Here is an 18,679-nt window from a genome sequence, read left to right as displayed (position 1 = left end):
TGAGAAACTACCTAATTCATTCATTTCAAACCAATACATGAACTAAACAAAATCATCCTTTGAAATGCACACAGTTCTCCAGCCAAAGTGCATAAAAATGTATACATTAGCTAAAATAACGAAATGCATTATTTTCAGGGAAATTGCTTGCACAAATATATATATTAGTCAAAACTGCATATGAAGGAAAATGGGATATAAATGTAATAATAAATAGATCTTTATTTGGCCAGCTGCAATTTATTCTCAAGCAAAAGAACCCCTGTTGGGTTTCTTTTTTCTTTTCTTTTTGCAGCTGCTATAGAAACTGTAAAAAATCCCCATGCCAAGTACTGAATTCTCACTTCCAATGATACAAATCCGCTTTCCAAGGCATAAGTTTGGCCATTAACTGTCTAGGTGGCCTTCAGCCAGCTTCTATCTCTCAGCCTCAGTTCACTTGGGGACAGCCTTACATTAATATTTGTTGCTAGCTGAATTGGACATTCCTGCTTGCTTAGTGTCTGCAACTTATTATTATTATTATTATTATTATTATTATTATTATTATTATTATTATTATTATTATCTTTATTTAAACCCCCCATTTTTCCAAAACTGGAACTCATGGCGGCTTCCAGATTAAAAATACATATAATTAAAAACATACAAAGTCTACATTAAAATAAGATTAAACTATTTCCAATATTAAAACCATACACACATATAGCTAAAAAAGTTCAAACTAGTTTAAAAATGATATAATAGACATTAGCAATGCAGCACCCTTCATGCCCTATCCTTAGCCTTCAATTCCAAAGGCTTGTTGGAATAGGAAGGTCTTTGCTTGTCGGCAGAAGGACTGCAAAGAGGGGGGCATTTTTACCTCCCCAGGAAGGGAATTCCAAAGCCTAGGGGCAGCCACCGATAAGGCCCTCTCATGCGTCCCCACTAGTCGTACTTGAGAAGATGTGGGTATTGAGAGAAGGACCTCTCCTGAGGATCTCAGGGCCCGGGCAGGCTCATACAGGGAGATACGGTCTGATAAACTTGCCACTAACACCAGTCTCCTCACCAGAAGATTGGAAAGTAGCCAAATTAACACCAGTTTTTCAAACAGATCATCTGCTAGGTAGTCAGCACAAGTGCTCAAATTAATTACAGGTGGCACAAGATCCCACCCACCCACAGCTATGAAATGCTGAGCACCGTGGACAGCGTTGTGAAAGTTCAGACTAAAACCCGGAGCAGATTCCACTGCCACACTGAAATGGAGCCACCAGCTGTCACTTAGGTATCACTACTGTTTTGGAAGACTACAGGGGGCATCATTTGGCCCCATCTTTTTTGAAGCCCCCACCCCACTGACTCCCCTGCACAGATCTCTCTCCTCTATCTCTCTGTGCTATGTGCCTGTCTGAGGAGAGCAGCCTGATATTCAGATCTGTATCGCTTTGTTTATTAAGGCTATCTCTCCAAACACAGGGATATCTAGTGCCTAAATTACAAGGGAGCAGCAGAGGCTTGACCCGCCGCCACCTCCGTTGTGATGATCCCCTTAGCTACTTTTTATGCTATAGGGGACATGGTTTGGCTAAATTCAGAGGGGCTTGGGTGGAGTTAATGGATTTAATTAAGCTCCCCCCTCCAATAATTCAAGCACTAAGAGTCAGAAAGTGACAGTCCTTTTCACCTGCTGTCCTGTCTGTTCTAAGGATGCATGTGCAGCTCAGGTCACATCCACACCATACATTTACAGCACATTTAGCACACATTTAAAGCACATGCCTTCCCCCCCAAGAACCCTGGGAACTGTACTTTACTTCTCAGAACTACAATTCCCAGCACCCTTAAACTACAGCTCCCAGGATTCTTGTGGTGGAAGCCATGTGATTAAAATGTGTCATAAATTTATGGATCAGGGCCAGCACCAGGCATGACTGGATCCTTGGGCACCAGCCTGCCCCAAGCCCACAGTGCTTGCCCACATGCCACACCTACCTCTCTCATTGCCTCAACATGAATGCCATCAGCTAAGATGGCGGCAAGGGCGTCAGCCCCTTAGAGAAGCCTCAGTCGCCATCTTAGCTGATGGCAGGTATGTGTGTGTAGTGCACACAAGCATTCGCGACAACAGAAAAAGTAGGTGGAGCTGCAGACAGGCATCGCGGGCCCATGCAGTTTGTAGGCGGGGGCTGGCAGCTCCCTCTCTGCGATCTGCAGCAGGGTCGGGAGTTGATGATGCCACAGATCACAGAATGGGAGCACTACTCTCCCACCCTAAGGAGGGGCCTTCAGGGGCCCTCAGCCAGGGCCTGACCTAGCTGCCCTCTGGCGCCAGCCCAGGTATGGATATACTGTTTGTCCTATAACCCAGGGAGGAATGGAACTACTTCAAGTCAGGCCTGCTCTGCTGTATTTAGGAGCCCTCTTGCTTATTCTATTCAATGAGCCCTTAAACCCAAATTCCCCATTAGGAAAAGGGATTTAAAAGTATTGGTGTGCCATTATAGGTGTCCACGGTGCAGTGGAGACTGATGCATGAGGGCAAATGGGGCAGTGCCCAGCCACCCTCAGCCTGTCATCTTCCTCCTCAGTCTCGCTGTTGCCTCTTGTATAACTCAACAGGGAGGAGGATGGGAGACAGAATTAGATTCAGTTGGCTCTGCCTGTCATTCACTCTGGTTCCACCTACTGTTGGCTTTCCTGCCTTCTGCCCTATCAGTCCCAATGGGCACCAGCCACCACTGCTATGATGCAATGATATTTGGACGACTGCTGTTATGATGCAAGGGTTGACCTCTTCCAAGGCAAAGCCGTGCACAGTGCTATGAAACAGCAGCCCTCTGATGTTGCTTCAGTAACAGTCAGCCTTAGACTGAGCCTTCTAAAGGAGGAGCAGTTCAGTTTCAATTGAAAACTTTGCCTTTCCTGGAAGATTTATCTTTGGTTACAGGGGCCCAGCTCACTCCAGCAGTCTTTTATTTTCCTGGTGTGGGAGAGACTCTGGATGCACTGGGCCTTCTGTGGTGGAGTCCTCTGAGTTAGAGGATGACAGTGTGGCATCCTTGGGTCAGAGGGCCACTGGCACCATGGACTCAGATTGTAAACATGCTTCTGGGCGTAGCCCTGTGTGCAGGTCCCCCTCTGCAATAATAAATAAATAAATATGTCTGGAGGGCACTACATTTGCTGCCCCTGGGCTGAAGTGTTAGGAGCTTCTTCTTCTTTTTAGTTAAGAAAAAGACAACCAAGAGGGGACATGTTAAACATTTTTGGAGAAAGGGAATAGAACTGTTTCTCTCCTAATGCTACATATTGAGGTCATCCAATGAAATTGACGGGAAGCAGATTCATGACAGGAAAAAAAATGGAAATCTGCAACAAAATAATAGGTTGACTCCGCAGAGCTTGGAAAAGTTACTTTTTTTGAACTACAACTCCCATCAGCCCCAGCCAGCATGGCTACTGGACTGGGCTGATGGGAGTTGTAGTTCAAAAAAGTAACTTTTCCAAGCTCTGCCTGAGGTTACACACTTTATTCACTTAACTATCTAGGCAAACATTCACTTAATGGCCTAGGTTCGCTGAGCATACAGAGCACTGTGATGCTTGCAGCCAGTGCCACACACCTGACCTGTGGGATAAACCAAACTTCTACCTTCCCTGAAATTGTTGAGCAGCAACAAAGCTTGAAGTCCAATTTCCTCCACTCCATTGATCATTGTGGCCACTGACTTTCATTAGTTATTTAATCTGAGCTACGTTTCAATACGCAGAAGAAGATTCCTTTTTTAGAATATCATTTTTAAACAACTATTATTGTTGTTGTTCTTGTTGTTATTATTATTAGCTGCCCTTCACCCAGGGGTCCCAGGGCAAGTTACAACAATTTTAAAACACAGCATTAAAAAAAACTTCAAAACAACCTAAAATCATGAAATAGGGTGGGTCCTAAAAATATACGTCTCAGGTGTCAAAGGCCAGGGTAGAGATGCATCTTCAGCATTCATCTAAAACAGTACAGTGAGTTGCCAGACACACATCAGTGAGGAAGGAGTTCCACAACTTAGGAGCCATCACAGAGAATGCCCTCTCCTGGGCCGCCACCACCTTCTGAGGGTGGTGGAACTACCAAAAGGGCCCTCTCTTCTGATTTCAAAACCCAAGAGGATCCATAGGGAAGGAGGTGGTCTTTCAGTTATTTGGGATCTAAGTCGTTGAGAACTTTAAACACTAGCATGAGCACCTTCAATTAAGCCCAGAAATGAACTGGCAACCAATATAAAGAAGTGGTTGGTTGGAGAACCTTAATGAAATTCACAAGCAGCACACCTGCTTTTTCCCAGTTTTAGCCAAATGTTCTGCCCCATATAGCCTTCTTAAAAACAGTAGCTAAGGGGGACCTCACTAAAGATAAGGGGGCCGGGCCCCTTCTGGATTCCTGCATTTCAAGCACTGGAAAAGAGCTGTTAACCAAATAAAGAATTTGTAGGTGATGAGTTCCTCTGTCTTCATCAATTAATTAAAAAATTGGCATCACTGAATAACATTGGCCCTCACTATATCATAAAACTGAAAGGAGGAAAAAATATTCAGCATACTTCAGAAATGGAAATCGGTGGCTTTCTCAGATGTTGATGGGACTTCAACATCTGGAGGACCACAGATTCCCCAACCCTACATTAGATAATGAGAACATTTAGAAAAATAAGTAGCTTTTTTATATTGAGCCAAGAAGGGGTCAGGTGGAGGTGTTGCTTAGCAACCAAGCACAGTGTAATGATATTGGCTGATGAAGCAGGTGCTCTGATTGGCTGTGTAGTTCTGAGGGAGTTTGCCTCTGTATGTTTGGTTGTATGTCTCCCTGCTATGTACAAGGCCTGAACTAAGAAAGACAAATCCTCTCTGTTCCTTTCTCCTCAAATTATAAACTGTTTTTGTTCAGTTTGCTCAGTAAAGTGTTATTAGGACTTTTCTCTCTGGATTCCAACTGCATTATTCAACTAACTTTGCTAATATACAGCAGGGGTAGCCAACTTTGTGCCCTTCACATGTTGTTGGGCTACAACTCCCATCATCCCTGACCATTGGCCATACTGATTGAGGCTGACTGGAGTTGAAGTCCAGCAATATCTGGAGGGCACCATGTTGGCTACCCCAGACTAAAATGACTTAGATAAGAGTCTTTCTCAGCAGCCCCACCAGAGATTGAACCTTCATGTGAAGCACATGCTCAATTACTGAGCTATGGCCCTGTCCCTAAATGGGACATGCTTCCTTCTGTGTAAATATGCTTTGGCCCATACTGTCAATGATTCTAATACGTGACATCTTACACTCTGCTATTTTTAAAGGCAGTACTGTGCTGAGTACTGAAAAGCACAGGCAGTTCAGGAAGCCATTCTGTGGAATATATTTCATTCATGCTAACATTCCCTTGAAAGCTTACTACTAACATCATGGGAGGAAGAGAAGCCAGCCCGCTATGGTTTACAGAGGCCTGTGTTGTAAGAACTGCATGCTCAAGTTGCAAACGCTAAGCAGAACGGCTCTGGAGGAGGGATGGAAAGATCTGTCCATTTCAGTTTTCCAGTCTTAAATTGTTCTCCACATTTCTGCAGCAATTTTTCTCCTAATAAACACATTTTTGTGGGCAGTTTTGACTAATGTACACATTTTTGCAAGCAATTTCTCATCATATAATGCATTTTTGTATATATTCACTCATATATTCATTTTTATGCACACTTTCCCCTAACACATGCATCTCTGTCAGCATTGTTTAGCTGGAGAATTGCACTGCAAATTGGAATAAGTGTGAATTTCAAAGGATGGCTGTGTTTTGGTTCTCATATTGTTTCAGAAAGTGCAGATTTGATAGATTCGGCTTGAAATGAGAACTGAATTGAATTTCTTGCTTATCCCTATTCTGGAGACACTTGTAATTCCATACATTCTTATGTGCCTGTTCTTGCAGGTAAGATGCTGAACCTGCCAGTTGCAGGCAACTTTATGTTTCTGTTTTGCTGGATATTCAAAATAGTATTTAAAAAAATTAGTTAAAGTGGGACAGTTTTTCCCCTCTTCATTGTGGTATAAATCCAGAATATTCTTAGAGTTGAGAATTACAAAGAGGTTGCTAACAGCAACATCACGTGTGCAGATAGGATTTCATGGGAATGTGTCATATGCCCTAAAAAATTAAAGAAGAATCTTTGGAGCCTTTGCATCCATGTGCCTTGGGATTTATGTACATGGTGGAAAGTGGATTATGTTCCACTTCATCACATAAAAAAGGTTCGTAGTACAGATTAAATGCATGAATTTATTATTTAAGGAATTTATATACCACTTAATCATTAGCATTTCTAAGCAGTGTACATAAAAATAAACCAAACAGAGAATAGGGTGGCCATGTGTCCTATTTTTCAGAGGGCAGTCCTCTATCTGAGGATGTCCTCCATTTCAAGGACTGCCCAGTCCATGTCCATTTTACAGATGAAGCATCATAAAGAAGGGGCCTAGAAGTTGCCCATCAGCAGTTATTACATGGACAGTAGACTGAGCAGGCATACAGGTCATTTAGTCACAGTTTTCCCCACTTTGGTGGTGAGATATACTTTATTTCTGCTTAAATTTCTATTTACTATAATTATTTCTACATTTGCATACATGCATATAAATTACCATATGCAAATTTTATGGAACTCTGAATGAGGTTTTTTTCCTTCTCTTTTTTTTGGTGAAGCATGTCCTCTTTTGGAGTTGCGTAAGAACCAGGCACTAAAAGGCAGACACTTCTAGCAGATTCAGTGCATGAGCATGCTAAGTAGGTTGCTCAGAGTTACATGTATTGCCGTAAAGGACAGATATTAAATATAATGTAAATATTAAATATAATGTAACCAAAAATCAAATAAAATCGAATCCTTTATTTGCATTAGCCACAAGCCACTACAACTGGAATATATAAAAACAATAAAAAGCAGATATACAGCTTAATCAAATTATCCTACCAAAATTCTAGCATTCGTGTAGGATACCGACTGATAAAATTGATATATCCAAAATCCATCATCGTAAGATAAATGGACAAGTAAAACTATCAACTAAAAAAAACCTGTATCAGATTAACACTCAAGGCCCCATTATAGATCTTGCTCTAATGGCACCTGCTAAAAATGTTGCAGGCATTTCTGCCACCTCCTGCTCTTGGTCTGCAAGAAGAAAAACCACAAAGGAGTTAGCTGAATGCCCTGGGAAAGATGACAGCTGTGGGGCAATCAGCTCACTTCTCAAATCTCTACAGAAAGAGCAGAATAGCAACGCATGGGCTACTGTTTCAACACTACCATCTCCACATGGGCATACACGATTTTGCAGTGGGATTCTTTTAAAAAGCCCTTCTAGTACAGCTGACAGTAGTATCTTCAATCTTGCTCTAGTAAAACCTCTTCTATATTTAAGCATTGTTAGATTTTGTAAATAGGGTGCCGGTGAATTAAGATAACTAAGCGGGAAGCTGTTATACCATGGGCAGAATTTTCTTATAGCAGCCAAATTGCTTCGTTGTTCAATGTCAGAGAGGCGCTGTTTAATTAGAACTCTTGCTTTACTAGCCCCTGAGATTAGTAATTGCTGTGGAGATAAACCATCAGAGCAGAGCTTACATGTAATTGCCTTAAAGGACAGATATTAAATATAATGTAACCAAAAAAATCCAGTTGGACAGTAGTGGCTGGTGCCCACTGAGACTGGTATGGCAGAAGACAGGGAGGCCAACTGTAGGCAGACTCAGAGCCAATGACAGGCAGACTCACCTAATTTTAGTTTTGTCCCCACCCTCCTCCTTGCTGAGTTCAAAATGGGCAACACTGACACTAAAGGCAGAGGAAGCAGATAGGCAGTGCCACTCCTTAGACAGGTTGTAAGTAAGAAGGCAGGCAAGTGGGGTGTGGCTGAAGGGAGACTGAGGTTGGTGGGCAGTGCCCCATTTGCCTTAATGAATCAGCCTCCACTGCAGTTAGCCTTTGGGCACCTCCAGATGACCACAAAACCAATTGCTTTATTATTTATTGCTAAAGCTGGCCTTATTGTTAGCCAGATTCAACACTAATTGCGCAATAGGTAGTCCCCACACAACAGATCCCCTTCTTCAAAAGGAATAGCTATGATGGGGAAACTTTGCTCACCCACATTGCACACACACACACACACATCTGGTGCAAGAGCGGCCAATCTAGTACCCTCCACGTGACATTGGACTACAGTTCCTAGCAGTCCCAGCCAGCATGGTCAATAGTAAATGATTATGGGAGTTGTAGTGTCCAACAACATCTGGAGGACACGACATTGGCTACCCCTGCCCTAATGCACTGTTCTTCAACCTTGGGTCCCCAGAAGTATAACTCCCATTATCCTTGGCCATTGACTAAGCAGACTGGGGTTAATGGAAGTTGGAACTTCCATTAACGGAACTTAATGATTTTTCTGCCTGTTGTAGCAATTGTAATGCTCTATGCTAGACGCTGTATGATTTTTAATTGCATTTTTATGGCTTCTCTTGTTTCTTGCACATTGCATATGATGATACTACAATTTGAATTCCATAGAATTCAATTTGTAATACATTAAAATACAATATAAGAAATAAAAGCCATAAAAATACAATTAAAAATCGATATGAATATTTAATACGATGAATGTGCTATCTCCTGTCTTCAAGCACAAATGCACAGACACACCGCAGACCACCTGAATGAAGCTCATGGATCACAGCTCTAGGTGAAATAAGGCACCGAAGCTCTCTTTTGCAGCCTGTCAACACCGCTGGTACACTAGCCAATAAGAATCATGCTTGGACCTTGCCTGAACACAGCCGCCTCTCTATAGCAATCTCCTCCAAGAAGTGAGAAGATAGGCCCCAGGCCAGGAATCCAGTCCAAGTTCATGTCATGTGGTAGGCATGTATGTTTCACATGATAGTAGAGAAATACTATCATGAGGGTCTTGGGGGGGGGAGATCATAACTATAACAGCCTCTAGAGTTTCTGCCACAGATAAATTGTATTCTAAGCCACATTCTTCTAGGCAGAACCCTACATGGCTATAAATCACCTGAAATCCAACTCCAAACTGGACGTTAAAAATAACGTGTTAGCCTTGTGTGGTCTCCAGGACATACAATATGACAAGGACTCACCCACCCCCAACCAAGCCAATTTTGGAACAGGAAAAAGTAAGGCAAGTTAGTGGAGGTCAGAGAATATCCAAGCACAAGCTTAAAGTAATAAGTGGCAGGGAACACCGTTATTCACTCCATGACCCTAAGTGGTAAGAAGTCCAGCAGCAGCTTGGGAAGATTTTATTTCCTTTTCAATTATACCTATGACGCTTTTAAATGATTTTGTTTTTACAAATGTACACATTTTATGCGCACAGTATCGGTGTTGATAAAATGCCCTCTAATCCAAGTTTGGATTGATATTGTTCCATATTTTATCCAAATATACACTTTTAATTCAATAAAATAAAATCATATTCTACCTTTCCATTCTAAAAACAAAAGCCTCGAGGCAGTTCACAACCATAATCAAAGCAATAATTAAAACAGCAAACCTTTTCCCCCCATAATTTCCTTTGGCTGCTTCCTGATTTCTTTTTCAAAAGTTTTGCTCTGGGAAGCAATAGTAAACAGTGTGTGTTGCACACGCAACAAAAAGAAGGATGTTTTTGTTTGGGCGGTTTGTTGTTTTAATACTTACTATGCCAATTTCAGCATGTAGAGCTGTTGGGGAATTGCCTAAGAAGAACTGATCTACCATGGTGCATATATACCCTCTAGTGGCCAACTGAGTAACAAATGTATCCATCTTTGCACATTTCCTGCTACAATGATGGTATGCTATTCTGTTGCAGGACTAAAACAGTGCCTCCTAAACTTTTTCCCTGTGAACCCCAAAACAATAATGTGCTGTGCTAGACATTGTATGGTTTTTAATTGTATTTTATTGCTTCTTTTATTTTTATATTGTATTTTATTGTATTACAGTCTGAATTCCATAGACTTCAAATTCCTTTTGAATTCCTTTGCTGAAAATCAGCTGCAGACCACACCTAAATGGAAATGGAGATGGACTGCCTTCAAGTCAATCCCGATTTATGGTGACCCTATGAATAGGGTTTTCATGGTAAGTGGTATTCAGAGGGGGTTTACCATTACCTCCTTCTGAGGCTGAGAGGCAGTGACTGGCCCAAGGTCACCCAGTGAGCTTCATGGCTGTGTGGGGATTCAAATCCTGGTCTCCCAGGTCGTAGTCCAGCACCTTAACCACTACACCACCTTTAGCACTTGTGCAAATCCCTGAATTGCTTTGCTCTGATTTTAGGCTGTAACCCTGTTCATAGATTTTTAGGTGTAAATCCCACTGAACTAAGTAAGACTTATGAGGAAACATCCACAGGATTAGGCTGCATGTAACCTACATGGTTTTTCATTGGCTCTAAAGAGACTTGCCAACTTTTTTCCTACGGTAGCTCTTGTGCCTTTAATGCCTGCATAACTAATAAAAATCCTGATGGTAGTTGTGGTAGTTTTTGCTTCAATAGATGGTTATGGTTAGCCCTTCTGGAAGTCCTCACCAAAATAGCTTTCTTTAAAAATAATAAAATGTTAATCTCACAGCAGGGAGTGGGGAGAAATTTAATTCAGTTCACATTTAATGCTGTATTTATCAAATTCAGACTTTTCAAAATGACATGAAAATTGAAACACAGCCATCCTATGAAATTTGCACTTATCCTAATTTTGTGATGCAGTTTTCCAGCTAAGCAATGTTTGCAAAAATGCATATAACAGTGGAAAGTGTACATAAAATATGAATATATTTGTGAAAATAACACACCAAAATACATTATAGTAAGTGAAATTCTGGCAAAAATGTGTACATCAGTCAAAACTGCATACAAAAATGTGTTTAGTAGGAGAAATTCTCACAAAAACGGTGGAGACTTTTCATGGGGATTTTTTAAAAAAAATTCACAACATGAGAAACTGAGAGAATTGAAACGGACTGATCCTTCTATACTTATCTCGCAATGGATCTAGTTGTACTTACTATAGAACAGATGCGGCATCTCAAAACACATTCAGCAGCATTCACTATTTTCATAGGCAGTTTTTTTCAGGAGGTGGGAGAATGGAAGATAGTGCACCCTCCTTTGTGAATAGCACACTGAAGATGGGTCTGGCAAAGGACTTTACAGTAGGGCCCCGCTTACCGGCATTCCGTTTTGCGGTGTTCCGCTGATGCAGCGGCTCTCAATTAGGGGAAATTCCCCGTTTTAAAGCCGATTTTGCTATTTTACGGCATTTTGCGACATTTTCGCGTCATTTTCGTGCGACGCAGCCCATTATAGTCAATGGGTTCCACTTTACGGTGATTTCCACTTTACGGCGGGGGCCTGGTCCCTAACCCGCCGTGTAAGCGGGGCCCTACCGTATTGTCTTTTCTAGTGAATCATGTCTTCTCATGATGTGTCCAAAGTATGATAACCTCAGTTTCATCATTTTAGCTTCTAGTTGTTGGGGTTGTCTCAGAGAAAGAAGACAATGGAGGAAATGTTCATTATTGTGAATTATTGCTTTTCTTTTTTTACTAGCAATTGTAAGTAAAATGTAAGTGAATGCATATCGATTTTTATGTTGTAAACCGCCCAGAGAGTTTCGGCTATGGGGCGGTATACAAGTGTAATAATAATAATAGTGACAGTTCTGGTTTTATTTGTTCTAACACCCAATTATTTGTCTTTTTTGCAGTCCATGGTACGCGCAAAGCTCTCCTCCAACACCACATTTCAAATGAGCTGATTGATCATTTCAGTTGCCCTTTTCTAATGCTCCAATGTCCTTGTGGAAGTGAGGTGACCAAAACTGCCCACAGTACTCCCAGTAAGGGGTCAGGTTGTTGTTGTTATGTGCCTCCAAGTCGACTACGACTTATGGCGACCCGATGAATCAGTGACCTCCAAGAGCATCTGTCATGAACCACCCTGTTCAGATCTTGTAAGTTCAGGTCTGTGGCTTCCTTTATGGAACCAATCCATCTCTTGTTTGGCCTTCCTCTTTTTCTACTCCCTTCTGTTTTTCCCAGCATTATTGTCTTTTCTAGTGAATCAGGTCTCCTCATGATGTGTCCAAAGTATGAAAACCTCAGTTTCATCATTTTAGCTTCTAGTGATAGTTCTGGTTTACAAGTCCTATAAAACGTGGTTGTTGTGAACAGGAGTCCTCACTAAATTCTCTAAAAGGGGGCCAAAGAGGGGCTGGCGAAGCCCGGCCAGAAAGAGGCGCCAAAAGCAGCACGCGCACCCCTGAGGGAGAGAGCCGGAGCATCTGTTGGTGACTCATCAGTTCCCCCTCACCAAGCCCAGTGCCCTAACTAGTTTTTCATGTGCCCTGTGCAAGGTTTTATTTTTGGGCCCCTTAATTTTTTTTTGAAAAACTTCGAAAAATTACATCGCTAAATTCAAACAGATGATTTGCCACCTTAACCTTAAAATATACGAACGTATTTTTGAGATTTTTATTATTTAATAAAGCTTACCTGTTTGCACAATAACACATAATCGCTAAAACAAAGTAATTCGTTCGTTATCAAATCGCAAGTCGAAGTCAGACTAGTTAACAAACAGTGTCAGCAATATTTTCAGCTGTGGTGGTTGGGTAAAAAGCGGCATAAACCACTACATAAACATAAACATTTGCTCCCGTCACACGCCTGATGTGTCGATCAGTTCTGCGATTCAGTCATTCAGATGTTGGTGAGCAGAGTGCGTCCAGGGCGTCCAGAGCGACACAATGACCAATCGCTAAACCGCTAAATAACGCAATGGGCTGCCTGGTCCCACTCCGTGCACTGCGAGCGGCTGGCAACCGGCCACGCCCCTCCCTGGCTTGGCCCCAGCCGGCTACTTTTGTGCCGGTCGCCAGCAGAGGCGGCTCATTGCGCTTGGCGTGCTTGGGCAGAGAGCGAGCAGCGAAGGCCGGCGCGCGGGCGCCCTCCGCACGAAGGCGAGGTCATGTTCTCGTGCCTGTACACGGCGCTGGCGGGGCTGCTGCTCCTGCCGCTGCTGGTGAACCTCGCCTGCCCGTACCTCTTCCAGGACTTGCGCTTCTTCGTGCGGCTAGTGCGCGTGGCGCGGCTGGCGCGTCGCGGCGCGTCGCGCGTCCCCCCGCGGACCCTGCTGGAGGTCTTCAGTCGGCGGGCGCGGCAGGCGCCGCGGAAGCCGCTGCTGCTGTTCGGGGACGAGGTCTACACCTACGAGCAGGTGGAGCGGCGCAGCAACCAGGTGGCGCGGGCGCTGCGGGAGCACGCCGGCTTGGAGCAGGGCGACGCCGTGGCCCTCTTCCTGGGCAACGAGCCCGCCTACGTCTGGCTGTGGCTGGGGTGCGCCAAGCTGGGCTGCGCCCTGGCCTGCCTCAACTGCAACATCAGGGCCAGGTCCTTGGTGCATTGTTTCCAGTGCAGCGGCGCCAAGGTGCTCCTGGCCGATCCAGGTGAGCCGCCCCAGCCGGCGTGGCTGGTGAGGGGCTGGAGGACTTAAGAGTAGGGAGGATCCGGATGGGATCCAGTGGTGGGGGACCTCGGGTCAGGCGCAGACTCTCAGTGGAGCCCACTTCGCAGGGTTGTTGAGAGGATTAAAAAGCGCGCTGGGAATAATGAGATGCAGTACTCTTCATGGGCAAACAAACATAATACATTTCTGGGTTCCATCAAACAAGTTTCAACAACTTTTGTTTTCTTTTGAAAATTGCTTTGAAATGGTCGGAAGCTATCAGTTACTGATTTAAAACTGTTTGCAGCATTAACTTTATATGGGTCCTGTTAGTAACTTAAAATGCAGGAGGAGACAAAAGGCACCAATTCTTCCCTGTTAAATATTTACTTGATATATCTTGATTGAATTTTGTTCTACATTTTCTTGTTATCTATGGCAAAAGTATCTACGCTTGTATCACTGATATATCTATATAAAATAGGTATTATTGCTGTTCATTTGGCATAGACAGTCTGGACAGAGTGATTCAAAAACGTATGTTTGTCTGTAGAAAATGAAGCATTAGACAAGTACCTGAGTTGTTTTGGGTTTTTTTAAATTGTTGCCATACAAGTTCATTTGATACACTGAAGGTCTAATGTCAGCCTCTCTGCAAATAAATGATAGATTCTGGAAATGCAGAATCTTACCTGCCCTTGCAATTTCTGTGACCTGGGAAAGAGAAACAGTACTGTGTGGGGAATAAGCAGGTATACATTATTTGCTTTAGGGCATCTTATGCCAAGTGAAGGAAAAAAACAAAATTATAACAACACTGATGAGGCCCTAAGCTGGTTTGTTTTTGCAGATCTCCTGTCTGGACTCCAGATTCAGAAGCCTCAGTGGGCTATTGCAGACTGCAGGTGGATGCTTCTATGGCAACTAGGGATGAACAAATTTGTCATTTGCCGTTTCTCTCGGTTTCTCACTTTTCTTGTTTCTTATTTTCCCAGACTTAAGTTCTCACATTTTCTGCATCGGTTTGCAATGTTTCCTTTTTAAAAAGTCCTCATGAACATTCATCAACATTTTAGTATACGTTTACCCCAGTATGTACTTTTTTGTGTGCAGTTTTACCTGATTTTTGCCAACAACTTATAATGTATTTTTGCATGTTATTTTCACCAATATATGCATTTTATACACACTTGTGCATTTTTACACATTGTTTGGAGAACTATAACACAAAATTCAGAGAAGTGCTCATTTCAAAGGATAGCTGTGTTTTGGTTTGCATATTGCTTTGGAAAGTGCGAATTTGGTAGGCTTGCCTTTAAATTTGAACTAAATTGATTTCACGACCACCCGTCCCTATACCCACCACCTGTCCCCAATTTCTCTAACTTGGCTAAAACTCTCTCTTCCCACATGCAAGGGAAATGTTTGTATAGGAAAATGTTTATTTATGTGGGCCTGAAGTGATACAGCTAAAACAGAGGCTTACCACCTGAGAGTAGCAGTGGCAACAATGGATGTTATACAAGACTAGATTATACTACTATACATAATTCCCATCTTTTAAGAGATTTTTGCCTTTTATACAATTTGGAAATGCTAATTCTGATTAGATTACTGAGTGTAAAGTATTAATTCAACAAAGTGTTTCAGTACTTGGTTCTGAATAATGTTACTTTTTTTGTTGATGATGTCCGGCACTTCGGTATGAAGCTTGCTAGTTCCTCCTGTTTTGGAATATAGCTCCTGTTATCGTTGGCCATTAACCATGATGGCTGGGACCAACGGGAGTTATAAACTAAACATCTGGAGGACACCAGGCTAGGGAAGGCTGATCTGGACCAGGGATTCTCAAACTATGGTCTGTGGACTACCAGTAGCCCACAAACGTCATTCAGGTGGTCCATGGTGTGTCTGTGGACTTGTGAATGAAGACGGGAGACATCACATCCATTGCACTGAATATTTATATTGATTTTTAATTGTATCTATGTTGCTTCTTTTCTTTCTAACATTATATTTTGTTGTACTGCAGTTTGAATTCTATGGAATTACAATTGCTACAACAGGCAGAAAAATCATTAAGTGGTCTTGCAAAACCTCAGCAATTTTCTATTGGGGGGGGGAGAAAGGTTGGGAACCATTGATCTAGGCCATTACTGTGCTTGAGACTAACTTAAGATGTCAGGGATTGAAGCCGGGATTTTCTACATGCAAAGCATGTCCTCTGCTACAAAGCCATGATGCCTTCACATTATATATGGTTAGGGCTGGAGTATTTAAAACTCAACAGTGATATGTTTTGGTACAAAATGGATTGAGTTGATCACACAAACCAGTGTAATACAATATATCGCTGAGATCATCTGGAGGGGCACTTGTGTGTACAGAGGCCTGACTGGCCTCAACTAGAAGCTGGTATCGCCTGTCCATACTGTGAGACACTCTTCCAGCAAGTGCCCTCACTTTTGACTTTCAGGCATTTCTTGAAGACTTTTTGGTGCCAACAGGCCTTTTTATTTCTTGGATTAGTCAGTCACTTTAGTGGTTATCTGTATTGTTTTAATGGTGTTTTATTTTTAAATGTACACTGCCCTGATATAGTATGATATGATAGCATGGAAATACTTTTTATAAATAAGTTGATGTTTATACTATTGTTTATTACATTTTTATCCCACCCTTCCGCCCGAAGGAGCCTGGGGTGGCCATACAACGTCAAAAATAACATAACATAGTTAAAATAATTACAGAAAAATTTCAAACAACTAAAAACACATTTTGTGTGTGTGTGTATACATACCACTTTCCAAGCTGCTGAACATAATCAGGTACACCTGGGTGAACAGGAATGTTTTCAGACTATGATGATGATAATGTAGGAGATGAAAGTACTTTATCAAGGAAAGAGTTCCATGATCACAGTGATGCCATGGAGAAGGCCCTGCTGTGGGTCGCTGCCCCACCCCCCAAGCCATATGCGACAACTCCTCTTTCGGAAATGCCTTCCAAAAAGGGAACCATGCCCACAGTGGCTATTTGGGAGTCTTTCATGAATGATGGAGCAGGAGCACAGAACTAACCTTCAGAAACATTTTTCATGTCATCATATGAGGCTTTCAGAAACAGTGCATGAAAGAATAAGGAAATTCCCTAGGATATTGAGTCACCTTCCCACTGGAAATAGCTCCAGTTCCTTCACATATACCGGGGGGGGGGCAACCCTCATACTTCATAATGAACAATCTCACAAGGGTCCTTTTAGTGACACACATGTCCAGGCACGATGCGTTTTTAAATGGTTAGACAACACATTGGCTAGTAGTTTTTCAGATGTATCACAAAAATATGAAATCTGTCTTTCCACAACCTTGTAGTATTTTGCTTTATTTCACTTTATATGGCATTACAAAATAGGGATGGAAATATCTGTCCATTTCGGTTCTCTCATTTTCTCATTTTTCTAATCCTAAATTTGGTTCGCCACATATTTGCAATTTCAAAAAAAAAGAGAATATTTTATGAAAATGCTTGCATTTTAGTGCCACTTTCTCTATTTTTGTATGTAGTTTTGACCATTGTACACATTTTTGCAAGTAATTTATCCTAATATAATGCATTTTTGTATGTTATTTTCACCAGTATATTCATTTTGTGCATACTTTCCCCTAATATATGCATTTTGTAAACATTGCTTGGTTGTAGAACGGCACTGCAAAATTTGGGTAAGTGCAAATTTCAAAGGGTGGCTGTGCTTCAGTTCTCAAATTGTTTCAGAAAGTTCAACTTTGATATATTCGGCTTTAAATACGAACTGAATCAAATTTCTCCCCCATCTCTGTTACAAAATATTTGCAGAAAGAAATTCTGCAAGATGTTGCTGTAAACCCTATTGTAAGTGTGCGGTACTTAACATGACCACACGACCCTCCTTGGTTATCGTCTTCAGAGCTTGGAAAAGTTACTTTTTTGAACTACAATTCCCAGCAGCCCAATCCAGTGGCCATGCTGGCTGGGGCTGATGGGAGTTGTAGTTTAAAAAAATTAACTTTTCCAAGCTCTGGTCTTGCTGCTTTTCTCCAAAAGCTAACCATCCACTTAGCTTGCAGCTTTTGTTTTGTGCTGCTTATTCATTGCATGATTGCACTGTTGTACCATTATGGAAATGAAGAAAAGTGCATAATGCTTGCGAGATTTTTTTTAAAATAAGAAAGTTGTCCTAGAACACTAAAAGATTATAATTATTTTGGGAAGCATTCTGTGAGCAGCAGTAAGTGGGAGGAGGGTAAGTTTAATCTTTCAAGAACTGACCTTTGGTAAGATGTGTGAGACAGGTTTTGACTGTGTCATGTGCCTGCCTTTGGGGAGAGAGGAGATAAACATTCCAAGTGTAAATAAAACGGCAACCGTTGTAACTCAACATGTGTAGATGGAGGTGAGGGAATAACAAATGAACGATGCGCTTATAAGATTACAACATTTGGCGCTTTTTAGTCCAGAGAAAAGCAAATAAGAGGCAACATGGTGGAGGTATATAAAATTATGCATGGTGTGGAAAAAGTAAAAAAGGTAAAGGTGTCCCCGCACTTGTAGTGCGAGTCATTTCCGACTCTTAGGGTGACGTCCTGCTACGTTTACTAGGCAGACCGTATTTATGGGGTGGGCTTGCCAGTTCCTTCCCCGGCCTTTCTTTAGCCCCCAGCATATGCCGGGTACTCATTTTACCGACCACGGATGGATGGAAGGCTGAGTGGACCTCCACCCCTTTTACCGGAGATTCGACTTCCTCCTTACGTTGGAATCGAACTCCGGCCGGGAGCAGAGCTTCGGCTGCGTTACCGCCGCTTACCACTCTGCGCCACGGAGGTTTTTCACTCTCTCTCATAGCACTTGAACTTGGAGTCATCCAGTGAAACTGAATGTTGGAAGATTCAGGACAGACAAAAGGAAGTATTTCACATGGGTATTAAAGTATGGAATTTGCTCTCACAAGATATCATGATGGCCACTAGCATGGATGGCTTTAAAAGAGGACTAGACAAATTCATGGAAGAATAAGGCTATCGATGGCTACTAGCTTTCCCATCACAGAGCTACAAATTTCCTGCATCCTTAACACAAACTACAGTTCCCATCCTTCTTT

The 18,679-nt window shown here is 42.2% G+C and overlaps 1 protein-coding gene across 3 annotated transcripts in view; it reads left to right on the top strand.

The window, feature by feature from the left end:
• The first annotated feature begins 12,975 nt into the window (after window positions 1-12,975).
• SLC27A2 (solute carrier family 27 member 2) overlaps window positions 12,976-18,679 on the top strand; it is a 30,268-nt gene continuing 24,564 nt past the window's right edge. For all 3 annotated transcript variants that reach the window (XM_061595209.1, XM_061595210.1, XM_061595208.1), the window contains exon 1: window positions 12,976-13,540. In XM_061595209.1, coding sequence (XP_061451193.1) covers window positions 13,063-13,540 — 478 coding nt within the window. In that variant the 5' untranslated portion in view covers window positions 12,976-13,062. The remainder of the gene's footprint in view (window positions 13,541-18,679) is intronic.

This window comes from Rhineura floridana, chromosome 14 (genome assembly GCF_030035675.1).
Source record: "Rhineura floridana isolate rRhiFlo1 chromosome 14, rRhiFlo1.hap2, whole genome shotgun sequence".
NCBI lineage: Eukaryota > Metazoa > Chordata > Lepidosauria > Squamata > Rhineuridae > Rhineura > Rhineura floridana.
The sequence above is the reverse complement of the archived record's forward strand: the minus strand, read 5'-3'. Positions and strand labels throughout refer to the sequence as shown.